The sequence below is a fragment of the Callorhinchus milii genome, unplaced genomic scaffold, assembly GCF_018977255.1.
Source record: "Callorhinchus milii isolate IMCB2004 unplaced genomic scaffold, IMCB_Cmil_1.0 Scaffold7, whole genome shotgun sequence".
Classification (NCBI taxonomy): Eukaryota; Metazoa; Chordata; class Chondrichthyes; order Chimaeriformes; family Callorhinchidae; genus Callorhinchus; species Callorhinchus milii.
The window spans coordinates 14,922,964-14,950,605 of record NW_024704748.1 but is presented as its reverse complement, the minus strand read 5'-3'; the positions used below and the strand labels follow the sequence as shown (position 1 = coordinate 14,950,605).

General features: G+C 38.1%; 2 protein-coding genes across 2 annotated transcripts in view; one reads left to right on the top strand and one right to left on the bottom strand.

Moving 5' to 3' along the window:
- The window catches only part of cdh23 (cadherin-related 23), a 112,498-nt gene that overhangs the window by 42,679 nt on the left and 42,177 nt on the right, over nt 1-27,642 (bottom strand). The gene's annotated exons all lie outside the window — the stretch shown is intronic.
- On the top strand, nt 1,090-26,817 carry vsir (V-set immunoregulatory receptor). Its single transcript, XM_007897770.2, has 7 exons — nt 1,090-1,265; nt 11,859-12,263; nt 15,587-15,649; nt 15,916-16,026; nt 17,629-17,656; nt 19,020-19,198; nt 21,768-26,817. Exons 1-7 carry the CDS (start codon nt 1,190-1,192, stop codon nt 21,791-21,793), a joined length of 888 nt encoding a protein of 295 aa, XP_007895961.1. The 5' UTR covers nt 1,090-1,189; the 3' UTR covers nt 21,794-26,817.

Here is a 27,642-nt window from a genome sequence, read left to right as displayed (position 1 = left end):
AGACACTTTTGAAAGTAAACACTGGAGTGCCAGAACCTAAGGTGAGCATATTTCTGTGTGACCAGGTGTGAGTCAGTCTAAACTGGAACAATTTACATGGACCTTTTCATATAGGATAAATAACTTGAAGCACATTACAGAATTAAAAGCACTGAGGAAAGGGGAATGGAAGGAAAATTTAAGAGTGCTGGCCAAAGGCATTGTTTTAGGAGATAGGATATTAAAAGGGATTTGTAAGCAGGAAGGAAAAATAGGGTTAATCTAAACCATTGATTACACCATCAAAAGCGAAATATGTTTTGAGTTTTACTGTATACATTTAGAATAATAATAATAATCCTTGCATTTAATATAGCAAAGACTATTGCCAAAAAGGAACTTTTAATTACCCAAACTCAGAATACTTATGAAAAAATTCCTTTAAGAAATACCACAAATTTGTTTCTAATAATAATAAATAATAATAATAATCCTTGCATTTAATATAGCGCTTTTCACGTCGGGAGGACGTTCCAAAGCGCTTCACAGAACACACTCTAAAGTGAATTGACTGTATATTTGTGGGCGAACGCAGCAGCCAATTGCGCACAGCAATATCCCACGAACAGTCGTAGATTGAAAATGACCAATTTATTATTGTTTTTGTTTTTGGAGGGATTATTATTAGGCGTGTGGAGTAAGGAAACTTGCCCAAGGTTTCGCCCTGCCTGGAATTGAACTCAGGTCTCTCGCTTGCAAAGCGAGTGCTCTAACCACTGAGGTACAGGACTCCAAATGCAGTGCATAGTAGTATAATTCTCCTCAACGCATTACACAGTTCTGTATACACTGTACAGAGGTTAAAAGCATTGCGTATTTTTCCACTGGAGGAAAAGCCAGGAGCAGAACATCTGTCTACGGTGATTGGGAAGGGAGGAGAAATAAACTTGGGTCTTCTATTGCCTGAGAAGCCATTACATTTGCTAAACTAGCTCATGGCAGTCACTGAGACCAGGACCAATTAAAATCAGTAAATACTTTTGGCCCGCCTCTCAGCGTCTTACAGTTTTGAGCCTCTTTCTGACAAATAACACAGTTTTGCAGAGCCCCGAGGCTGTGTCAAGGCTCACACAGGAAATATCTGTTTATTCGGTTTCATGCAAAAAATAGTTAGCATATGAAGGAAGGATAAGTCTGAGAAGAAAACCAAATGGATAGTCAAAGGAAGATAAAACCACACCTCCTAATCTGGAGTGTCATCTTGCTTTTGAACACACTTAGAAAAGGTAAGATTGTTGCTAGAACAACAGAATTATGTAACTTAAAAAGGTTACATTTAAGCTTGAGATTGAAACATAACTGCAGTTTCACCCAGTGGCAGTCTTGAAAGTGCTGTTTGAAATGTTACTGAGAGCATGTCAGAAGGAACAATTTGTCATTTTATGAATTGCTAAACTAAAGCTGCTTTTAATGCATTTTCAGTGCTGTGGTTACTGGACAAAATAGGCAAGAGGTACGTGCAGTTGTTGCTTGAGTTGGGAGATAAACACGCATGCTTTTCAGTGACCAAAATAATGTGCACAAGTCCTTAAAACAGAAAATATAAATCAATTGCAGGAACTGTCATTTATGCTATACTCTACACCTAGCTTAGACATGCACAGAAGCATTTCTCTAATTTATGTAGTATTTTGATGAAATTTATGATTCAAGGATACAATAATAATGTGGTCAGTAGTGACCTTCATTTTAATACAAGGTACAAGTGTACTTCAAAGATGAGAATAATTTACTGTTTAGTGTTCAATACGTTTCTTCAAGCAGCTCTACATACTGGAATTAATTAAATGTTTAAAACTGCACAATTCAGTTGGATGATTTGCTTTTTTGATGCTGATCACAGAATGCAGAAAATGGTTTGTAACCCCTCCCCCCAAACAATGATTTACAGTTGTGCTTGTTCTGAAACTGGCTTCAAAGACAAAACTTTCAATGATAAACAAAACAATTTACAAAATTAATTTGCTTCAGGCAACTTTTCACTTCAGAGAAAATGAGCTTAAATCAGTTGTTTTAATTGACATTCAATTTTAGTTTCTGTGATGATGTAGATGGGTGAATTTAATTGGAATTGACATTTTAATATATGCAAAAGAAACTGCTTAAAGTATATTAACTTTTCACAAGAAATTTCCATCTTCTGGTTGCTTGAAAGAACTACATGTTTTATTTTGTCGTAAAAGCCCAGCAACTTTCATGTATGATGCAGAACACCAAGACACGACTTGACTATGCATGTAGCACTTTCATCAGCAACTTGGTCAGGGCAATTTGGAACTGGAAATAAAAATCTGACTTTTAGATCTAATTTTTTACAGCTAGAAACAGTATAAACTGTATGATTTCTTTTCTCTCCCCCCAAATGTTCTGTGGCTTGAAACACTGCAAAAGGGCCATTCTATATAATTTTCTGTATTGTCATATTTCTGTTCAGTCACATAATTTATGGAAATCAAATTTAATGCCATTTGTTTCTGTTATGTGGAGGCTTGGAAACAGGATATGCAACATTTTCCACTTCAATAAATGACAGTATTGTCATTATAGCAAAGTTGTTTACTCATGATTCAAGCAACAGCTGTCTCATTGAACTTTTAATTTTGCAGACCCTCATCCGTCCCTGAAGCTTTTCTAAACAGCTGTTTAAAATTATTTTGCAGTTATAGCCTTTTTTAAAAAAAACCTTCCTTTCATAACTAATTCTTTTGAGATGCTCCCATTCAGAGGGCGTCTACTGTCTCAGATATTGTCCTATTCTTTGTAGTTGATACACCTCTTAATTACACTCAATGAGGAACCTGAGATTTATGGTTAACGCCTGGTTTTATTGTGTATATTCTTGTACAGTGATAGAACAGGTCTAACTAGTTAAATGGCCTAGTCCTCTAATGTGCAACCCAATGGCACAAAGGAAAGATATGGATTCCAGGAAAAGTAATTAACATGAAATTTACCTCTCTTAAATCCATTCTAGTCTGCATAATTCCGTGGATAAGATGTAGGTATTAAATGCTGTCTATGAAATGCTATGGTACTTTTACAGTTGTTCTCTGTAGAAAGTCATGGAAGGAAGACTTTAACAAATAAATTAAAACACTGAATCAGATGCCTGTAGGTTTGAGACTCATGGGTTCGGGGGAAAGAAAGCATTGATTAGTGTACCTCAACAGGATATGAAATGTAAATACAAAACTGCTATTTATGCAATGATGCTCTAATATGAATGATGTAATGCACACTTCCCCAAACCATTCGGATGAGTAGAAGTGTATGTGTTTATTTTTATTGGACCAATGTTCAGCAAAGGTGATTAGAGTCGTGAATGATGGTCTAATTCTGGATACTGTTAATGGATTCTGAGTCGCCCAAATAGACTTCTGATAACTTTAGTGTTAACTCACCTGATGGAAATCTTCTCTGATGCATCAGAGAATTGTATTGTGATTATTTATGAACTATTAAAAATAAACTAATCAGCCAAATGAGGTGCGAAATGAATGATGTCTTACAAACTAAGTCTTGCAATATAGTAGGTTTACACTAGTGATGAGAAATTCTATGGCCAATTAAGTTTAATGTTTTTTTAAAAAAAATTGAGCTCTTTAAATACATGACACTATACAGCTAAGCTGGCATCTGTAGTACCTATAGTAAAATAAGTAAGGAGAAATCTGCCATCTTCAATGCTCTCTCTATTCAGTATAACTGACAGCAAAAAAAAAGCAGGCAAAATGATGATCAGAGGCAGCTTGTATTAGGATAACTACTTCAAATCAATGTATGGCTATCAAAACAAGGTTAGGCAGTAATGAGATTTATATCATTAGTCTGCTATTAGGATTAATAAATATACCTCTTTGCATTAACATTTAAATACTTGATGAGGTGAATTTGGTATGAAGTACATTGCTTTAAGTTTTTATATATGCCAATCATACTTTTTCGAAAATTGCCTTGAGAGAGTTCAGCGAAATAGCAAAAAAAATCTAAAGGAATTTTACGGTATATTGAAATCAGTTCATTGTTCAGTACAATTGAAGAACTGTACAACCTTGTTTACCTCCTCCCCAAAAAAGCCAAACCAATGCTAGATTAACTTACTAGTAATAAAATTAGTTCAGGAATAGTTTGTACATTTCCACTGTCAACATAATGAGGGGCTATGGTTTCACTAATTTATCCTCTTTATAATGGCACACAACCACATCAAAACATATACCATGTTCTTCAACTGAACATTACAATGCAGTTGCCAAGTGACTCTGAAACAGCTTGGCCTCAACAGTTGATCTCTGTGTTGCATTCTCTCTGTCTGAATTACATTAGTTTTAATTTACAATATCAGCTGGATCTAGATTCTGTGAAGGTGGAGGGAATCTCATTGAAATGCAACCAATTGCTCATCTGAGGATGGCATCTCCAAGACTGCAGCACACCCAGCACTGCGTTGGGAGTGTCAGCTTAGATTGAGCAGGGGAAGTTATATAGTTACTGAGTTATATAGTTAGTGCTGCTTCCACTTTTAAAGCTCTCCAAGATGCTATGTAAAAGGCATTTGTTATATCCAGGTATCTTGTTGCAACATGGTCACTGAAGTCACTGCTAGGCAAGTGCAGTATGAAATAATGGTGTATTTGGAGTGCTTCAGATAGTATCACTATTACTGTACTATGAAGAGTTACTATCAGTGGGTATTTTCACATTTCTTTTTCTGCTGCTGGTGCAGATTTTTCACTTGCAAGTAAAAATGTAAATGTTCTGAGGGATGGAATAATAAGGAAGTACATTTCACAATAACCTTATTTCTGAGTGTTTAGAAAAAATCAGGAAATGTATTTTACAACATTGGGCTTACTCAACATCACATCATCACTGCTTAAGAAAAATCAACATTGAAAAATGGGCAGAATATTTAATAGTGATGGGGCCAATAAGATACCCAGCATTTTGTATCATCCCAACTCTCTAATTTAGTGCTACTACATTTAATAGAAGGAAATTTATTATCGCAAGCTGTTCAACTTCTTGTAAAGAACTAAACATTGTTGGCAAATTAAACCCAACAGAAATATGGAATAATTTTGCAGCACAAATGATTAATTAGCTAAAAACAAATTCACAACATCTTTGCTCAATTGTAAGCAGTTCTACTTCTGAGGCACTAAGCTTTGGAGAAAACCGCACCAGCCATATGGTGGGGTCAGAGTTTTTGTCATTTGGATGAAACCTGAGTCCTGTATAAATACCCTGTTCAAAAAGGAAGTTTTTCCCTGTGTCCTGACCACACATTTTCCAACTAAATTACTCATCCACTTCATGCTTACTTGTCATACCTTACTGCATGTAAGCAAGCGAGTCACTAAGCTTAATGAGCACTCATTGCTGCTTTTGTTTTTGACTCAACTGAATTGCAGTAAAGCACAAACTAGGTTTGCCCTCCTCTCCCATGAGAGAGCGATCACAATGAGTTAGAACCTCTCTGCACATTAGGCAACATCGCTTCCAATGCGTCCAGTGTAAAACACTCGAATAAAGCATGCCAGCGCTCAACAGTTAAATCCTATTCATCTGGAAGGGAAGTGTGTACTTTCACTGTAACATTTGAGTAAACTTCTCAAAAAGAGATTTCAATGAAAAAAGTATTTTCACAGAATTGGCTACAATGGAAAAATTCTACTTCTTTACATTCTTCCAGTGATCACTTTCTTAGTTTAACCACGCATTTTTTTAAATAGAGTAAGCCCTGAAAAATTCTTAAACTTTACCCTGGTTAAAGCGTTTCCTCAGACTATGCCACAATCATTGTTTAGCAAAGGTGGTGAGAGAAGAGACACAAATCATTTGCTTTCACACACGCATGACACGAGGATGCTCAGATGAGAACCATGACCCACCGCACACGCATGTAAACAAAGGACTGACCGGGACGCTTCTCACAGTGTCCTTTTAAAACAGGCGTAACTTGGTGCACAGATTGTGCTGCAAATAATGCAAATAATGGAGCATTGTAAGGAATTGGAAATGTAGTGGGTGTATGTGTGGGCGTGGAGGCTAAGACCTTGTCACTTTCTGTAACTGTAATTACCAATTTTGGAGATTCTTGGAAATTAAAACCAACAGTAAAGATCAGTCTTTCATACTTTTGAGTTTTAAAAAAAGTCCTGTACATTGTGAACCCGACTGGAAGTAAAATAATAACAGTAGCTCCCTTCTTGAAGTCCATTGATCCATAAACCCCAGCAAAACCACACACAGCTCAATGAAGTCTTAGTGTAGAGCTCAATTTTAATAAAGTTCATCAAGTTGAACGTACTGAAAGGATTGTATGAAGCTTACCCTCTTCAAATATTGTGGCTCTGTGCTCGAACACAAAGTTATTGAGAACAAGAAGATTCCATTTTACAGATGCAGACTTTTATAATGTATTTCCTGGAGTTTGATCTCCATTTACTGTTGGCATGCAGTTACTGTAAATGCTAGCATTGTAGACATTCCAAATGAAGGAATTGTTTGAACATCTGCTTACTGAAGGCTTTTCAATTTTTAAGATTGCACAATATTACAGGGTCACTGTAGTGCTATGTGGTTGAGAAACATCAGAATAAGCATTCATACAGAAGGAACATCTAATATTTACAACAGATTCCCAGAAATCGAGAGTTAAAGATTCAATAACTGCATGTTTCTCATGATTGTGGAGAAAGGCAAATCCGAGAAGCTGCAATGTTTGGGTAATCGTGGGTTGTGGAAAGAATGAAGAGTCTAGACCGACTCCAGCTTTCTTTCAAAGCACAACTCACTTCACAAGAAGAACCTTTTTTTTGTCTAGGTCTAGTGCAACAGGCATTTATGACAGGAATTGTATTAATTTCTCACCTCCACCCATTTCTAACACAAAAACTAAACAAACACATTGGGAGATTGTGAATACAAATGCATTTCTTTAAGTGGATCGATCCCAGGGTGGAGTTGCTCATTGCAGTAGACACTGTCATTATATTCCCCACATTAGAATTCTTCTGTAGCTGCATTTATACAGTACTCACATTTTATAATTTACTGCAGATCTTTAGCTCTGGCAGACTCATCTGCTTTCGATCAGTATCTGGAAGTAATGCGCAGAATGAGCATACGTATTGCTTTGGTGTCGAAGTCTATGCAACACTTTCAAATAAAATAATCAAGCTGTGAATTTCCATACCAGAATGTTCGCTACAGTAAGCCTCCACGTTATGAAAGATGTAAAAGCTAGTATATTGTAAAGAACATGGATTCATATTTGTAACATTACATTTTGTACAGAAATTCTGAACTATTTTGAGCCTTAGAGCACTAACTGACAAGCAGCTCCTCCATCAAACAGTTGTACTAAACCTACTACTCCTCTGGCTACCCAGTCTGCAATCTACATATGAGTCACACTCAGGATGTTTTGTGCACTGTAGTTTCATTAGCTAATTTAGTTCTGCTTAAGTCTGTCTGGTATAGAAATCTTCAAATTCATTTAAGTGTAGCTTTCAGCTGTTGGTCAAAGGGAACATGTTCTAATTAAACAATTATGGCAACAAGCTGAATTGCACCGGAACCAGAGAAGCAGTTTGAAGTGAAGGAGGACAGCATTGAGCAGTCTGCTGTTGTTTGTGAAGATCATGCAAGATCCGTTATCATCACTGTCTACTTTTGTTACCGTTTGAGGAAGTACTTCAATTTTCTTTCAAAATGTAAATAAGCCGGCACATTACAATGTGTCAGATATCTGGCTGACACCCAAAAATTGCATAAAAACAGAATACTGGAAAATTGCAGCTGGGCAAGCAGCATTTGAAAGAGAAAGCTGCGTAATGCAATATTTTGGGGTAGGATCCATGAAAACCAAGGTCCCACCCAAAATAATCTGTTAGAAGGTGATTAATCTTCTCTCTTTGTAATGTTGTCCCTCAAGGCCTGGAATCATTAACATTGTTAGGAAATGCATTTTAGATTTTCAGTAATTACAGTTTGTTTTGAATCTGAATATTTCAGGCTTCTCCTGATAGCTCACAAAATAACTCAACTGCACACAGCTTTGTCATACACCAATAACTGTCTGCCTTTAATGCCTAATTTTGGTGACAGTGGTGTCAGAGTATGTACATAAAGCAACAAATTGCACCTTCTGAGGGCAGTCTTGTGCATCTTGCTCAGTGCAGGAAACATCAGCTAAACCAAGGTGTGATTTCAGGTATTAAATGTTTGAAGTTTCAAAGAAAAACATTTCCAATTTGTTTAAGTTTTCAATTTTTTTTACCACTTTTCCACCTCTAGAAATTCATTGGCAATGGTGAAAATGACGCCTGCATTGCAATATGCAATCGACTGCTTAAATGAGATTTCATGATGGCTGATTTTATAATCTAAAATGGGCATGGCCTCGACATGTACTGTTCAAACAATGACAATAGGAATGGGATTTGAAGCTGGTGCACAGTATTGTATACGAGAGAAGAGCAATGCAGAGCCTCTTTTCAATTGAGTTCTGGAAATTAGGTATTAGTCAGCTGCAGAGTTTGGTTCACGCAGCTAAACTGAAGCACCATTTTTGAAAGTGAAATTGCTAGATGCTTAGTAAACTTATGAAGTACGCCAGTAATTTTGCAGCTATCAGAAACCTGAAGATTCCACATTTGGGCAAAAGGGCAGCTCAAATGTTCTCAGATTTTGCTGACCTCTCTAATTGAACCTTATAAATATTCAACAGAATCCAATCTTCCAGTGTTCCTTTCTCCTCTGTGTACTTTTACAACTGAACAGCATGAAAGGTGCTTTTGGGCTGCTGGTAACATCTTATTAGAAAATACAATTGGATGGTAGATGCTCTACTTCCTATTCACTATGTCCTGAGGCAGTTGTAGTGTCTTATGCTAAATAAGGAACTTATGAAGATTGATTGGCCTTTAATGTTAGATAATATTTTCCAAACCAGATTTTCAATAATGAATACTTTGCTAGGAAAAGAATATGGTTCTGGACATGTACATCTCTAAGGTTATGGAGATAGATATGCACTGATATAAGCAAATATGTGACATACAATGCTTTCTCTTCCTTTATCTATGCTGAATACGCATTCACTATTGGACTTGAATAATTACCAATTCATAGAATTATACAGCACAGAAGGAGACCATTCGGCCCATCATGTCTGTGCCGGCTCTTTGAAAAGAGATACCCAAATCAATCCCACTGCCCCGCTTTCTCTCCCCATTACCCTCAAACTTGTCCTCCCCAAATAATTATCTACTTCTCTCTTAAAAGTTGTTATTGAATCAGCTTCCACCACCCTTTCAGGCACACAGTTCTCTCTCAATTCAAACAGAAGTAAGGGAAGTTTGTGACCTGGATGTTATGCTTGGTTCCCTTTTGGGACAAACAATGGTTTGTGGAGGACTAGGCATGACAGAATTTGTGTTGTGTGGGGAGCGAAGAAAGTGCAGGATTTTAGTCCTTTTCTAGTTTAATTCTTTCTTGAATTCTTTCTTCTGTGTGAAATAAAATGGATCAGTAATCATCCAAGCCCAACAGCGAGTGTGCAGTCTGCATGCATAAAGGGAAGAGAGACTGAGTGACATTAATGTAATATAATGAAATGGAACAAAAATGTCAGTGTGTTCGAAATTACCAGAATCTGGCAAACCCAAGACCAGCTGTTTTCCTCCTGCTTGTACGTTTTTTTAAAAAATTCTGGCTGATGAACGTGAGTTTTATTTGACTGTAGTGATTAAAATAAAAACCTACAACACTAGATTGAAATTGCCAATTAAATGAAATGCTGGTTTGCAGCCTGACCATGTGGGTTGAGTTGGGGCTGATGGGAAGGTGATTGGAGCAAGAATTACCACTAGGTTTCATTGGAAATAAAGGTGAATTGCAGTCTGGCATCTGGGCTATTTAACATGGTCACTGTCCAGGGCAAATTAATTTTACATCTTAATGGGCACTGACTTCATGAGAAACACATTTTGCAGATGTTTTGGGTTTGTTTGGGAGCTGGAGTATTGTGCAACTTTAAATTCTAACCCCATTCTTAGAGAAATGAGCTATGAGCTATGATTAGCTAAGCTAGGGCTCTTCAGTTTTAATAGATGTCCCAGACAGACCATAAAAAAAGGGAATGAAAATAAAAACCCAGAACAATATTTTAGGATTTATCAAACAAAAAGAGCAGAATGAAATAGGTTTATAGTGGCAAAAGTCAACATCAGGACAGACACCAGGAGATATTTATTTACCCAGAGAGTGATTAATGACTAGAACAGGTTGCTGGGAAGGGTGGTTGAGTCCAGGATTGTGGACTCATTTAAATACTCTGCTGGGAAGACAGTAGGGTAGGTATTCTGCAAAAGATGAGATCAACTGGGCTGAAGGGTCATCTTCACCCAAATCCAATCTTGTGGAAAAAAAAAGTAAAATATTTAACCTCAGGCCCCTCCTCCATCTGCAAAGAAACAGATCACAAGCAAAACTGGTGAACTAGTAAATGTTAAAAATTGGTGGGAGGAAAGAGGGGGAAATATCATGGTGGTGGGAGTACCAGTGATTACCCAGTGTGGGAGGATCCCTCTAATCAGATTGCTGATCTGTCAACCTACGCAGGCAAGGAAATATCAATTGAAAGTATTATAGAAATATGGTTAGGCTTAGATATAGATCAGTATTTTGTAATGAGCACAACCTGTTCCATAACAGTAACTCTGTAGAAAAATCACACTCCTACATATGTTCATCTTTGCTTCAAATGCAGGTTTCTGCCCCAGATAATTAATTTTACTGGAAATAGTCTAATTATAACACCGAAAGAACATATTGCGAGAGAAGCTAACATCAAAACAATATTTAATAGGCAATAATGAAAAGTATGGAAAAGAGCAAGGAATTGGGCAATAAAATTCACTGCAACCACTGAAAGACAACCACACTGAAGCAAAGTGGAAAAGGTTAGGTTTGTAATTGTATAAGGTTTTTATGCTTATACACACTACCAACTGTTGCCTGAATCATCACCATTTCACAATATTTATTTTGAAAAAAAATTTGCAAACAAAGAGTGAAAAGTAGCAAAAGTCAAGTCTGGATTCCAGAATTCTGTATCATTAATGTTTGGATATTAATCAAGTATGATATTATGTATAATGCATTAGCCAATACATACTAAATTCTTTTTACAGTTTTACTTAATAAAAAACAATTTTCTGCATCAATGTGTGTCCTCCAAGCAAAAGGATACCAGTAGCAGGGAAAGAAATGTCTGCACAATTCCAACTGCAGAATAATATTTCCCTTTACAACCAGCCATTAACCCATCTCTGAGTGAGACAGTCATTTTAGTGTAACTATAACTAGCTTTATCTCATGTTTAGGTTTGAACTCTGGTCTTGAGATGAAAGGACAGTGATATCCAAATGTAATTTGTAAACTCTATGGGAGAAAAGTCATATGATACATTTTGCAGAGTAAATTAATAGCATCTCCTCCCCCTTAGTTATATTTTTGCCTTTTCTCTTTAAGCCTCCCTATGCATTCCATCATATCTCAGTCAGCAAGCGGGCACATTACCTGCACATTCTGGACAAAGCCACTTTGAGCATTAGGATATCTCATAAGAATAGACTGGGAAAGGCTGGAATCTCAGCGCATGGTAAGCCATAAACCCATGCTCTGCTTATTCTGTGATGCATAGCGTTGGGAGCACGGACAAGGCACCAGTATTCTCAGCAGCCAGTCATTATTTGTGATACAATTACTTTTTGTCACTTTTCTAATGACATTTTTCCATCCTACAGATCAGGCAACTGCACTGAAGGTATCCGCAGGACACACCATCAACACTTGCCCTGAAGGGCAGAATATCACCCTGAAATGCAGCCTCTCAGGACACCTAATGTACAAGCATGACATGTTGGCCAATGTTTGGTATTTCAACCACATCAAAAATAAAGCGTGCACAGACAGGTTGCACATCCGTAACATTTCAAGCAAACCTCAGTCTCATACTGAGAACAAGGGCCAAGGGGTCTACATGGGATCAGATCACAGAGGTGTATTTTGGGTCACTATTACTAACTTGTCGTCAGCTGATGAAGGTGTTTACTGCTGCATGGTACATGAATTTCACAAATCACATGATAAACACCATCTTGCCAACCACAGGTCTGTGCATAGTATGAGCGAGATAAAGATCCTTCATGGTATGTATCTTGAGAACGTGATTTTTGTCAAATTAATTAAATTTATATTATTACTAATTATTATTGTAATAGTGATAATAATTAATAATAATCCTTACATTTGATATAGCCCTTATAACAATGTCAAGACACACTTTCACACTGCTGTTAGGGTTGATTATGCGCGGATTGATTTGAAAATGATCATTCCTTGTGATAGTTGTGTGGGGCAATGACAAAAGTTTTAGTAACTGATGTTACACTTAGTGGACAGAATCAGTGAATCATCTTTCTGAGAAACTCATTTGTACCTGGGCAGATTAATATGGGGATTTACATGGAAACCCATAAGTCTCAGAGTGAGGAGAGCCTGCTGACAGGATTCAGGTGGGTCAATGTAAATTAAGCCACCAACAACTATTTGAAGATATAGATAACACTTGCTTTGCTGTGTGGCTAACAAGTAAATATTATGGGATTTCTCCCTTTCTCCACCCATTGCCATTCTGTCTTTACAAAATACAATACAAAATTACATTTGTATAGCGCCTTTCACATCGGGATGGCTCCCCAAATAGCTTTCTTTCCTACTTGACCAACTTGCAATGCTCTCTAAAAGTAGCGACCTTTCCTTTACATTACTGCAGGGAAAAAAATATTTTATGAGCAATCATTATAAGATAGACCTCATTGTACCTCTATTTTCTCCCCATCAAATTCTGCAATAATAATAATAATCCTTGCATTTGAATTAGCGCTTTTCACGTCGGGAGGACGTCCCAAAGCGCTTCACAGAACACACTGTAAAGTGAATTGACTGTATATTTATGGGCGAACGTGGCAGCCAATTGCGCACAGCAATGTCCCACAAACAGTTGTAGATTGAAAATGACCAATTTATTATAGTTTTTGGTTTTGGAGAGATTATTATTAGGCGTGTGGAGTAAGGAAACTTGCCCAAGGTTTCGCCCTGCCTGGAATTGAACTCAGGTCTCTCACTTGCAAAGCGAGTGCTCTAACCACTGAGCTACAGGACTCCACGCAAGCATCACTATCAAAGCAAAACGGGAGAATTTTTGCAGAAACCTTTGCCCCAAAGAATAGTGCCCTGCACGCAGGGTAGCGTCTCAGAGCACTTAACAGTAGTGGAGTCTGACTCCCAGCTGTGGGGAGGGGGGAGGTGACTGTAAGCATGATCGAAGAGGAAGGTTTTCAGGCAGGACTTGAAAAAGGGGAGAGGGGGTGCAAGGCGGAGGGGTTGAGGGAGAGTGTTCCAGAGTAGTAGCTGAAAGCGCTACCTCCGATGGTGGGGCCGAGGGTGCAAGGGACGAAGCCGGTGCTAGTTGAGCGGAGGTGCTGGGAGGTGGATTGGGGAGTTAGGAGGTCGGAGAACTAGGGAGGTTCCAGAGAGTGAAGGGATTTGAATACTAGTGTGGGGATCTTGAAGTCGATCCGATCGGTGATGGGGAGCCAGTGGATCCTGGCCAGAACTGGTGAGATGTGTGTATGGAGTTTGGTCCGGGTAAATAAGTGGGCAGCAGAATTTTTAATGAGCTGGATCTTTTGAATAGTGGAGCTGGGGAAACTGGCGAGGAGTGCATTTGAGTATTGCAGGCAGAAGCTGATAAACGTATGCACAAGGGTTTCGGCTGCATTTGGAGTAAGGTACAATCAGAGGCGGGCAAGGTGGCGGAGGTGGAAGAAGGTGGGCCTGGTCAGAGACTGGATGTGGGGGAGGAAGGACATAGGCTCCTTATTGATGCAATTTTACTGGGGGGACAAACACATTCACTGGGACTGACTGTAAGACGTAGGAGAAGGAGTAGGCCATTCGGCCCCTTGAACCTTCCCCACCATTTAATAAAATCATGGCTGATCTTCTAACCTGATTCCATTTACCCGCCCTAACCCTTTATCCCTTAATCCCTCTATCCTTTAGAAATTTATCAACTTCAGTCTTGAATATGTTCAAGGACTGAGCATCCACAGCTTTCTGGGGTAGAGAATTCCATAAATTCACTATCCTCTGAATAAAGAAATGTTTCCTCAACTCAGTTCGAAAAGGCTGACCCTTAATCTTGAGATTATGACCCCTAGTTTTAGATTCTCCATCCAGGGGAAACAGTCTCACAGCATCTACCCTGTCAAGACCCTTAAGAATCTTATAGATTTCTATAAGATCACCTCTAATTCTTCTATATGCTAAAGAATATAGGCCTAGTTTACTCAACCTATCCTCATAGGTCAACCCCCTCATCCCAGGAACCAACCTAATGAAACTACGCTGTACCCCTTCTAAGGCGAATATGTCCTTTCTCAAATAAGGAGATCAAAACTGCACACAATATTCTACGTGCGGTCTCACCAAGGCCTTATACAACTGCAGCAAGACTTCCCTACTCTTGTACTCTAACCCTTTTGCAACTAACGCCAACATGGCATTAGCCTTCCTAGTTGCTTGCTGTACCTGCATACTAACATTTTGAGACTGGCGTACAAGGACACCCAAGTCCCTCTGAACACTAACACTAGTCCCCCTCTAGAAAATAATCCGCTTTTCTATTTTTACTACCTAGATGAATAACTTCACACTTCCCCACGTTATACACCATCTGCCACCTTCTTGCCCACTCACCTAGGCCTGTCTATGTCCCTTTGCATTCTTCGTGTGTCATCCTCACAGCTTACTCTCCCACCTATCTTCATATCGTCTGCGAATTTAGATATGTTAAGTTCTATTTCCTCATCTAAATCATTGATATTGATTATGTAAATAATTGAGGCCCAAGCATTGATCCTAAAACCCTAGGATGCAGGCCATCAGGTCCAGGGGAGTTATTGGTTTTTAATCCTATCAATTTCTCTAGTACTATTGGTTTACTGATGTTCATTTCTTTAAGTTCCTCACTAACATTAGCCTCCAGGTTCCCCTCTACTTTCGGTAAGTTTTCAGTGTCCTCTAATGTGAAGACAGAAGCAAAATATTTGTTTAATGACTCTGCCATTTCTTTATTCCTGTTGTAATTTCTCCGATCTCTGCCTGCAATGGACCCACATTCACTTTTGATAGTCTCTTCCTCTTTATGTACTTGTAAAAACTCTTACAATCTGTCTTTATGTTCCTAGCTAGTTTACCCTCATATTCCATTTTCTTCCTCTTAATCAGTTTCTTGGTTTTCCTTTGCTGTTCTATAAATCCCTCCCAATCCTCTGGTTGGGACTGGTTTGATTGTCTTCATGCAAAGGAAATGTTACTGTTTCTGAACACTGCTGTCAGTAAAATTCAATACATTAAAACATTTGAAATGTTAACCTGCCTAAACCCGATTCAATATGTTTTACAGGAAATAGGTCCCAACAAAATTGTGCTTCTTATGATTTTATCAGTGGAGTATCAGACGAAGAAGGTAAGAGTTCAGATCTCTAATTCTGTAATTCTATTTTTGGGCTAATTTCTGGGAATTTGCATGATGTTCACATTTCTTTGTTAATTTGAAAGGACATCAGAGAGGCCTGAATTTCAGGCTCTGCCAGAATTCTTCAACCAATAGAAATGCACAGATTAATACCTGTTTATTCAGTGTTAACAAAAGTGGGTTTATTTACAGATTGAATATCTTTGTGGGTGAGTAATATTCAATGTATGTCAAGTAATGTACTCTTGTTTTTTTAGTTACCACAGCGGTTGTATTGGCTACAGTGGGGTGCGTGATTGGCATCTTGTCTCTTCCTCTCATTCTGCTTCTCATTTACAAACAAAGACAGGGTGCAGCCATCAGGAGAAGTATGTGCAAATCAACACTTCCAAAACATGTCAAAACGTATGCGCTCAGTCTTGAGCAGCTAGCTTTTAAGAGTTAAATGCATTTTTAAACCATTTTCCTTTTGTTTTAATTAATGTTAACAAAATAACCTCAAATATTTGGCCATATGTGGAACATATTACTTGGTACTAGAATTCAATTGCATCAGATTAAAGTCAATATGTTAGGTGCAGTTAACCCGTGGAGTCCTGCAGCTCAGTGGTTAGAGCACTCGCCTTGCAAGCGAGACACCTGGGTTCAATTCCAGGCAGAGGGCAAAACCTTGGGCAAGTTTCCTTACTCCACACCCCTAATAATAATCCCTCCAAAACAAAAACAATAATAAATTGGTCATTTTCAATCAACGACTGTTTGTGGGACACTGCTGTGCGCAATTTGCTGCCGCGTTTCGCCCACAAATATACGGTCAATTCACCTTACAGTCTATTCTCTGAAGAACTTTGAGACGTTGAGAAGACGTGAAAAGCGCTATATCAAATGCAAGGATTATTATTATTTTATTATTATTTATATTCTCAAGACAAACTCCTTGAAACAAATCTCCTGCACTATTTTGTCCACACAACTTATCTGCATAATATGGTTAGAACTCTTGACAGGTACCCAAATGTAGTTACAGTTAACTGACTCACTTTCTTTAATGATCTAACAGCTACAAAAATAATCAAAACATATCTAACCATTCAGAGAAAATGTTCTTTGTGACATACAAAGTGATGTGGCTAATAACTGGGGCAATTTTATAAATCCAGTTATGGTTTCAGAGTTACTGGAGATAGTAGATCCTCATCCTCACCTACAAGGCCATTCACGGTCTTGCTCCCTCCTACCTCTCCGACCTACTATCCCCCTACCTACCTGCCCGTACCCTCCGTTCCTCTGGCTCCGGTCTGCTCCACATCCCCCGCCCCAACCGCCCTACCATCAGTGGCCGGGCCTTCAGCCTCTCAGCCCCTCGGCTCTGGAACTCTATCCCCCAGTGCCTTCGCCTTGCTTCCTCCCTTTCCTCCTTCAAGGCCGGTCTCAAGAACTTTCTCTTTGACCGTGCCTTCAGCTCCCCTCTCGACTCTCTACCCCCTCCTCGCTCCCTCCCCTCACCCTGACCATTTCCCCCCTGCTCGGGTCCTGACCCAACTGTACAGCGCCTTGGGACGTCCTCCCGACGTGAAAGGCGCTCTATAAATGGAATCTTGTTGTTGTTGTTGTAGATAGTGTTTGCAACTGAATTTAATTGGCATAATTTAATGGGTTATTCCCATGACATCAGCATTTGTTCCAAGTTTCGTCAATAAAATAGAAGATATAAGCCACACTTTTGTTAAACTACTGAATATGAAAATGTTACACTGCCAACGCTTCCTCCCTGCCCCTCCTCCCAGCATATCTGAAACAGTTGTACAATATTGCTGACACAATTAAACATCATCAAGCGCTACTGATAAAGAGATGCGCTTCATCCGTCTGTGGTATCAGACAGCTCACCAAACCCCAGGAAATGATTCACATTCTTATAATGATTTGAATAAAAGATCGATTCCTCACAATGGTCTCTTTTATTGCAGGAGCTCATGAGCTTGTAAGAATGGACAGGTAATTTTTTTTTATTGTGCTTTTCTTTAAAAAAAAATGTATTTTACGCTCATTTTTCTTCCCATCTCACACATGAAACGTGCCCGAACTTGGTTAGATTCTTGCTGCCAGGCCTCAAGATTGAAGCTGGGAATTGGTAGCTATAAAGGAAATCAGAATTTCTCTTCCTCTTTGCGAGAAACCTTAATTGGAGAATGGAAACGTAATGAATAATGAGTCAAAGGTTGAAACTCGCCTGGCACTCTGATTTCCACTATGTGTTGTTGCCTCAATGCCCATTTTTTCCTCTTCTGTCTACCCAAGGACACTTAAGACGCCTGTTGGCTTCACTTTTAGTTTTCAGTACTTCAGGATAGGAGCCTGTAATTCTACAATCAAACTGAGAAGGGAAGAGTTGCTCTGAACAGCAGGATTCAGAGCATTAGTGGAATGCTTGAAGGAGGTTATCATAATATTGCCACCTTCTTACCTCTGGTTTTGCTTAGGGAAGAAACAGACTGATCCTCCAGTCAACACAACAATCCCTTTCATCCCCTCCTTGCAATATTGAAACTAAGTATCTTTGTCCTCATTTAAAACGTCATGCTTAGGGAAATGTTTTAAATTTCTTTAATAGATATTAGACACTGAAAATTATTTTAAACCGTTGTCTTCTGCAACTTAGTATTCTACAGTTCCAGTTAGAAAGAGGAACATGGAAGAAAGATGAGGTGAACAAAATATGTCGGCATTCTTTCTATTGGTGCGCATCTGGCTAGATTGGATTTTGTTCTTCCATCTCTAGGATCAATGTCAGGCCAAATTGATCAGAACATTGTACAACATTATTCTTACTTTGGTGCCACATTGGCAACCTCATTAAAAACTGGGAAAGGGAATGCAGTTCTGTGAAGGCATCAGGATGAGGTACACTTCAGAGGAGAAGCAGCTTTGCTCTGAAAGTGTCAGTGCTATACCCAGTGTGAAAGTACTTGATTTTATCTTGTGCTTTTAGTGCTACAGGGTGGTGGTGGTGGGGGGGGGGGGCAGAGCTGGCTCTACCCTGCTACATACAAAAAAGTAAAATATTGCACTATATAAAAAGGTAAAATATGAAAAAAACTTTCAGAGTTTGAAGACTGACATAGATTTAAAATAGTTTTATTTGGAGTATTGCAATATTGCAAAAAGAATTTCCAATAGGTCTACCACCAAAGCCCAGCTGAGGAACATAGTACTGTTAAAAATAGATCAAAAGGGGAACTACTTGGAAAAAGAATGAGGAAAATATACCATATTTTGTATCAGCTGTCAGATTTAAATAAACGCAGTGCAGAAACCAACAAACAGTTCCAGAAAGTTTGAGTGTTTTTCTCATTTGCAGTGAGGCCAGAGGTGTGGAAAACCCAGTATTTGATGAGCTGCCAGGCCAACATTCAGAAGTGAAACCACGAAGTCTAGATATCAGTGGACGTCTTCACTCGGAATCTGATCGTCACCTTCTCTCTGAACCTAACACTCCCCTTTCCCCAGATCCTCCAATACGATACTTCCCAGAATTGGGTAAGTTTGCCATCTGTTTCCAGCTGTTTATCTTTCATTCTTTCCTACGTGGGTGTGTTTTGCAGACTTAGCAACTTGAGGTTAAAGCAGCAATATATTGAGAATTCTCTGTAAATTCAATCATTCTGGATGAACTCAATGCTGAGATATAGTTTCCCTGCCACATTAAACATTCCAAATGACAAAATCACTACTGCAAGTTGCTACAAATCAACCCTGGTGAGATAGCTGCTGTCAAACAGTTGCAAAACATGTAGCACGACACACAAGTAAGTCACTGGACAATCAGTGAATACGTCTGTTAAACTGATTTATTTATTAAGAAACACACAGTAGAGATAGGATGGGAAATTTCCTGCCAGGAAGGCATGTTTTTGAACCTGCTGGAGTTTGATACAGATATTGTATGTTTTACACACTTATGATTTTTTGTGACCAATTTCTCTGGTCTTGAGCCTGTCTTTGGAGGGACCTGGTGATTATAAAATGGGTGGTTTTGGCAGCTCCAGAGTTAGCCCATTCAGAGTTGGACCTCCAGTTGTTTCCACATATCAGAGATCTGATTCCTTAATGTCAAGTGGCCAAACTGGAATGAGTAAGCCTGGATAAAACTCTGCCTTTGCATAAATATCGCAAAGATGACAAGTGAACCGATGTTAAGAAGGTTTGTTTTGCAATGTAGTCTCTGTCAAACAGTGCTAACAGAATCACAAACTAAGCTAAACTAAGCTAGCAGCAATGTCACTTGATCTGGCTTCTTTGATCATTCTCCGATCAGGGTACTTGCACAATGATGTCATGATGTCCGTGCTCACATGGAAGGCCATTTGACACAGATAGTTTCCAAAACTCTGGGGCCTCTTTAACACCATGTCACTCAGGCTTTCTTGATTAGAATATATTTCTTATCTTGAAATACTCAAGGCTTTTTCGACCTACTTTATAATTTATTCTGTGAAGTGCTTTGAGACGTCTAAACAACGTGATAAGGTGCTATATCGGGTCCTGTAGCTCAGTGGTTAGAGCAATCGCCTCGCAAGCAAGAGATCTGGGGTTGATTCCCAGCAGGGCGAAACCTTGAGTAAGTTTCCTTACTCCACACACCTGACAATAATCCCGCAAGAAAATAAACAATAATAAATTGGTCACTTTAATCCACAATTGTTTGTGGTATGCGCAATTAGCTGCTTCATTTCACCCACAAATATAACAGTCAATTCACTTTACAGTATATTTTGTGAAGTGTTTTGAGACCTCTAGAAGACGTGAAAAGCGCTATATTAAATGCAAGGATTATTATTATATCAACTGTAAGGATTATTATTATTTTCTGAGACAGTACTATATCAAGAGCATCATAACATGCTTTTATGCAAAAGTCAAACTTCTACAGAATTATGACTAGTAAGTATGCACATAGATACCAACAATAAGATAGAAAATGATTAGATTATTTCTGCAGGTACAGAAAATCCTGAGGTTAGGCAGAAAGATGTCAGATGGGATAACCTGACTGAAGTTTGTTTTACAGTTGAAAGGATTTCATTGTAAACCGTCTTGGAAACTACAACCATACATTTTGAAGAGAAAGGGCTATTTAGAAATATTTCACTTGTAGGTTTGAAAGTGGAGTACAATTATGATGCTGAAATACTAGGCAAACTGAAATACATTGGTCACATGGCAGGAGTGAACAACAACAACTGTTGCGTGAAAGGAAGGTAAAAATAAGCACACTGTGGTTGAGAAGCAGAGGAAATGTCACAAACAGTTTTGGAGTGCACATTAATAACAATGAACAAACTTGAGAGAAAAAACAAAGCAGGGCATACTTTTCCAAATATGTAAGGAAATGGGAGGAACTTTGACTTTACTCTTTGTGTAAAGATTGTTTTTCACATCTAATAAAATGCACTTTTTCTGTCAAAACAATTCATAGTATTCTGTTAAACCTCAAAAAAAGAGGTGTAAGAAATGGCTGAAACGTGTTTTGATGTTGAATTTTTTAAATGTATGTTGCAGAAACGCAGCTCCAAAATTTATATCAAACTATTGCCAGTTATTTGCTGTGCATTTTGAATCACTTCTCCTTTTCTTCAAGCGTAGGAGTTCTGTGTCTTTTATTGGAAGAAGAGAGAGGTGAAAATAACATTCAACACCAACATTCCTCTCCTTCTCCTTCCTGCCAATAAAAGCCACAAACAGAATGTAACAAACCTCATCTGTGCTGAGATAATGATGTGGCCATATGAACAAGGTGAAAACAGCAGTAAATAGCCTTTAGGGTGTTCCAGAACAATGATAAGCAAACAAAACCATTGGACAGTAGCTAAGTTAAATAACAATGGCCCAGATCCATAATTTCTACTTCAATATTTCTGCCTACCCATGGACAGATTTAACTATATTGGTAATACTGAAGTTGTCTTGTCATCGGGTTTGACCCGAATCAGTACAGATCAAAAAAGGTGGGAATGGTTAGGTAAGTTTCACTGTTGACTGTTTAAAAATGTTCTTGCTTCACTGGGAAGAAACATTGACACTTTACCCGCTTCATTTTCCTTTACAGATCCAGTTCCAGAACCCCAGTACTGATCTAGACGAATATATATGTTACACAGCCTCCACAACAGATAAGCCAAATTGGTGTGAGCACCTAAAAAAATTACAAGCAGCTAAACAGCAAGAGAAAATTATTTTCTCATTTCAAATAATGCTGAGAATATCTGTTGGTTGTAAAACACAGATTCAAATTCAAGGCCAAGCTATAAGATGGATTGCAGTTTTAACAGCATTAAGAAAACTATAGCATTATAAAAGGTATCTGTTTAATGCCGTTTTGTTTCAATTGCTGGGGTGGGGGAGTGAAGTAAAATATTGCCAAACATAATGCACTGATTTATCCCAGTATCTTATTGATCTGAATTAATGTCAGAATATATAAGTAAAAGAAAATGCTTAAGTCCATTGGTCAATGAGCCTCTTGTTGTGTATACGTGTGTACGTGCAGGGATCTGTTTAAAAGCATCTATTTTTTTCCCTTCCTTCAGATTTATTCATAGAATTGTGTATATTAAAAAAAACTTCCTGCCAAATTCAATGATTCATGCTTAGCAACCTCACAATCAAAGTTGGAACCAGACTATTTCTGAGACACGCAATGAACACAAGTTGAAAAATATATACAGGTGTATACAGCCCTAGCTAACAAAAATGCTGACAACATCCTTTGGCCATATCACACAATTTCATGAGGTTCAGATGAGTTTCTTTTTAGTTAAAAAAAATTCTCGCTATATATAAAAAAAATCAATATAGTGGCTCCCTCAATTGTTCCCAATTTTGGTGGATTTACCTCACTGGGACATTTGCTTTTGACACATTTGTGTTGCTGATGAAAATGTGTTGCTGTTACACAATCCTGGTCATATATTCTCTCACAGGAGGCTCACTAAAAATGGCAAGACATATAAAGGTGCATTTTAAAATGTGATATCCTACTTCAACTTGTATCATCAAGTGTACCTTTCTGAATGGTGCAAATGGTGTTCCTTCACCAGCTGCAAATACTTTTTTTTAAAGTCAGCATCACGTTTCAGGAGGTGCATTGACTGGAACTTTTCATTTTTCTTTTGTACATTATTCAATTGGATGTACATTGTTTAAGAATACAGAGAACGCAGTGGATGGTTGCAGGTGAATTTTGTAAGAGTACAAAATTGCTGCATAACTGGTGTTTATAGAGATATAGAATTAGTGAGGGTGACTTTCCCTCCAATGCACATCTAATAATTCAGTGTTTTTTTTCTTGTTTACATTGATGAAACTAAGGATGTTTCATTGTGGTGAGGTAGCTGGGCAGGTGAGGAAACCATTGTCAGTGCAGAATAATATGTGAGGAGTGTCACAGTATGAATGATTTTTGAAAGTTGAAATTCATAAGAAAATAGACACATGGAAGAGGGATCATTTTCACTAAGCTCTTTAGAGTTAATTAGAAAGAAATATGGTGGAATATTACTATGCCTACATTTAGTTAATGCATTAATAACAAATGAATCTTCAAGTTGTATATATTAAAATAAGCACAAACAATTTAATTTGTTAACTTTGTTGAGGGAAATGGGTCTGATTTTATGTTATGTGAGGTATTAGAAGTATTTCAGCAGTATGCAATGACCTATTAGTTTTATTGATGCTTAGTTTTGAATGTATTAAGTGCACAAATCAAACAAGATGACAGTTTTTCATTTTCAGTTTCTGATATGATTGGTGTGATGTTTCATTACATCTAACTGCTCTGACCTGTTCATGCACCAATTTGCTGTGAGAACACATGGCGTCTCAGCACCTGTACATTCTCNTTTTTTTGTTATATTATATTATTGCATTCATCAAAAGGCTCATTGTAGTTTTGAAGCTTGACTGTTGACTAATTTCTCACTTTAAACAAACATCACTGTGGTCCTGAAGTCACAGTTTCCACCTATGTAAAACCGCTCGTGCCATTTGATGACAATGATGATGATGTTCCAGCAATTAAGTAGCCTTTTTGCTTGACTGTGATAAAATACAATGCTAAAATAATTCCAGTGCCAAGATCTGGGACAGATGGCAAATGTCATAACACAAGACCTCAGACTTATTCTGATATTTGCCAACAGATACATAATACAAAACCAACAAAACAATGACTATATGTCGATGGCCCAAAGTGAGACTATTTTGCTACCTGAATGCAAACTGGTTTTAAAGAAATTTTTTTGCAAATAATCAGCTAAATCCAAAGGAACAGCTAGAATATTTTAAGCAGTCAGAGGGTTATGGAATGCCTCACCTAGAGCAAATGTTGAAGCAGAATCCATAAATAGCTTTCAAAAAGAAATTGAACCAAGTTTGTGGGGAAAAGGGCAGAGGAGTGAGTGAAAATTAACAGCTTTCAGAGATTAGATATTTCGTATAATATTACATGACAGCTTCTACCCATTGAGTTGGGTAATTGACCACGGCTCGTGTTTCATGAGCTTCCTTTCAAATGTTCTCACCCTGCTAGCTGACCTTTATAAGCACCACTTGAACGGAACAAGATGAGCATTTGCAATGCTTTGTCTTTGCTATAGGTTATAGCAACTTTTAACTGCAGGATGCACAAACAACTGCTTTGTGAATTCCATATCTCCAGAAAACACAATTTTATTGATTATTAGCTCTATGTCACTTGAGATCCTCCCGTAGCTTAGGAAACAAAAACACAGCTAAAATTTAAAATGCTCATTTTAGTTTTAAAAAAGGGAAACTATATTGTCAGGATAAATAGAATGAACTTGATGCTCTTCTTATTACATAAGTGGAAGGGAAACATTTTCACCTCCAATTAGTTGTCATTGCAATCACTCTAACCGCCAACAACTCCTGGAAGTTCACATCTACCCAATGAAATGTTTTCATCTCACACAAAGAGACATGGATTATAGATGCTCAGATGTGAGGAGAAGCTTTATTACTGTAATGTCATATTTGAAACAAATATTGTTCTAAAAGTTCATACTTTCCCTTCTATTTTTGCCTTACTTTTAATTATTATTTCCAAATTATGGTCTACACTAACTCTTGTGTAATTTTATCCCCAAGTTGAAGTTTTGCATTTACTTGCTTTCCTTTGGCTCTTGAGGCCTGTTCTTCCGGAGTCAAGCCACATAGTCACAAATTAGACACTGATTAGCAACTGCAAAAGCCACTGATTAATCTAATTGAGAATCTGGTGCTTTAAGGATTAACCCCACACCTGAGTAAAATCAGATGCTCAGTGAGATACTTAATCAACAACTCAGGGAAGCAACAAGCCCTGAAATTAACTGGCTCTGGGTCGTCATGGCCTTTAACAAGGGGATATAATTTTAAAATTAGAGCTAAACTGGTTAAAAGTGACTCCACAACACATTTTTGCACCAAGGTTGCTGAAATGCAGATTGAATAGTCTTGGGTGCAGAATTAATGCGGGATGAAGATGGATAAGTACTTAGGAAGTGAGGATGTATAACAATACTGAGAAAATAGGAGTTGCCATAACTTGATATAATGGTAGAAGAGCCTCAAAGGGTTGGATAGCCTTTTCAAGGTAATATAATGCTATGACCTTCTTACAGGGTCCAGACATTTTAGTGTGCATCTCCAATAGGTCAAACCAACTATGGCACAGTTTGGGCAATTTTGTATTTAAAGGATTCACTTGATCAAGGAAAAGTGAAAATAACAGTTGGACATGCACAGCTGTACATTACAATTTTGTGTTGGGGTGTTCCTTATAATGGAATATTCAATGTTTTTTGTGTAAATAGGAACAATGCCAAAGAGTTGCATAAGTTTTGGCGATGGTGTTATCTGAATTGAATCAGTAATTTAAAGGGAAACCACAACATCATGTCAGCCAAGATTCAGTATCTGAATACAATAGTTTCTGTCATTTCAGTGTTTGTGTGGGGCTGCTAGAAGGCTTAAATATCTGAGGCTGAACAAAGCTTTCAGTAAAAGAGGGGGCAGGGGAAGACGGGGAAAAAACCTGCAACTCCAAGAAATGGAAGTGCTGAGGTGTTCTAGCTTGGCATGATCTACAGATTAATTTGCAAAAGATTTCTGGGTCAATCTGCAGGGGCAGATTTTCATTGAATTGCCAATTTGCAACTGCAGCACAAGAAGGGAAACTGCGAAAAGTTACCAACGTGGTTAAAGGTTTGATTTTCCAGATTCTAATGTTCAGAAAGTTAAGTGTGGTGGTGACTTTAAGCACCTTATTGCATAACAAGTAGTCAAACCTCATTTAGCTTATTTTGCAGGGAAAATTAATCTTTTCTACTGTATTAGGGACTTAGTACATTTAGATTGGAGTTTGCAATCTTGTGAGTTCACTTGGTGCCATTTAAAAAAAATTAAAACGATATCTCAACTTTGGTTGAAGAAAGTTTTTCAATGTGCTTGATTTTTTAAAAATCAGCATTACCATGAGTCTAATGGTGTAGCATTATAAAATACTTTCACTATTCTTGTTACTTGTTCAGAACCTTGACTGATATGGATCTGTAATAAGGTACCTGCAGCCTTTGCAGCTACAATGCTTCACCAAAGTACACAAGCTATCAGTCTTTTCCAAAGACTGTGCTCAAATCCAAGATATATTCTATTGATTTTAAAAGAAAGTTACTTCTAGGGTTTAACTAAACTAGGTTAGGCCTGACATTGAAACTTGCTTAGAACCAATGGCTTTAAATTCTGTATTTTTTTCCAGTATTATTTTAGGGATTTTTCTTAAAAATTAGTTTATGAAATGAATAATTTTCCTTCAGCCTGCAAGAATGACTAGGTATGGACTTTTTCTCTCTTGTGCTCTCATGAATTGTATATCTACATATTTTAAATGTTCAGGTTTTTTTTCTGTTACTGGTTTAACTGCATTTAATTGATTCATCATCACTGCTTTGGGACAATATATGGGTTATAAATCAATTGTGTACCATTTTATTTTTATATAACAAACTGTACCATTTTATTGCTTAATCATGCCTTGTTTTACACATTCAAAAGCATATATGCGTATATTCAATAAATAAAACCATTTTATACAACTGTGTTTTTGTTAAAATAATTTTAGTTCAATTGCTTTCAAAATTTTCAGTTCTACTTTTGATATTCATTGTTTCTATCAATTAATTTGTGTGCAATTCTTGAACAGTTAAATTGGCATTTAATTGGAATGCGGCAAATTGCTAAACAATGTACAGTAAAGTTCCTAAAAATTGGTCACGATGACAACCCAGTACATCAATAATGAAACCAGAAGAGCCTCTGTGGGCACATTGACATGTAAAGGACATTGTGTGTTTACTTTAGGGAATTGGTTCCATTTGTATATGTTGTAGTTAAGACAACATCTCACAGATGACTTGTCACCTCGAGGCTTGATTACGGGAATTCCCTTCTTATTGACCTTCCCTTCACAAGCTGCAGATCATCCAAACCTCTGCAGCTCGTGTACTCTCACGTACCAGGCTCTGCAACCCCATCACTCCCACCCTTGCCTGACTCCACTGGCTCCCCATCCCCCAGAGGATCGAGTTCAAGATCCTCGTCCTCACCTTAAGGCTATTCATGGCCTTGCCCTCTCTGACCTTCTGACTCCCTACCAACCTACCCGCTCATCAGGCTCTGGCCTGCTCCATGTCTCCCGCCCGACCCGCCCTACCATTGGTAGCCGGGCTTTCAGCCTCTCTGTCCCCACACTCTGGAACTCCATTCCACAGTCCCTTCGCCTCGCTTCCTCCCTTGTTTCCTTCAAGGTCGGTCTCAAGACCCTTCTCTTTGACCGTGCCTTTGGTCTCCCTCCCACCTCTCTGCCTCCCCTACACCACCCCTCCCCCATGTTCAGGCCCCGACATCTGACTGTTCAGCAC

Excerpts from the sequence above, each read along its gene's own strand:
- vsir (XM_007897770.2), top strand. The coding sequence starts at position 1,190 with ATGGATAGTCAAAGGAAGATAAAACCACACCTCCTAATCTGGAGTGTC. Across the intron at positions 17,657-19,019 it reads GAGCTTGTAAGAATGGACAG|TGAGGCCAGAGGTGTGGAAA; the intron begins GTAATTTTTTTT and ends TCTCATTTGCAG. Across the intron at positions 19,199-21,767 it reads ACGATACTTCCCAGAATTGG|ATCCAGTTCCAGAACCCCAG; the intron begins GTAAGTTTGCCA and ends TTTCCTTTACAG.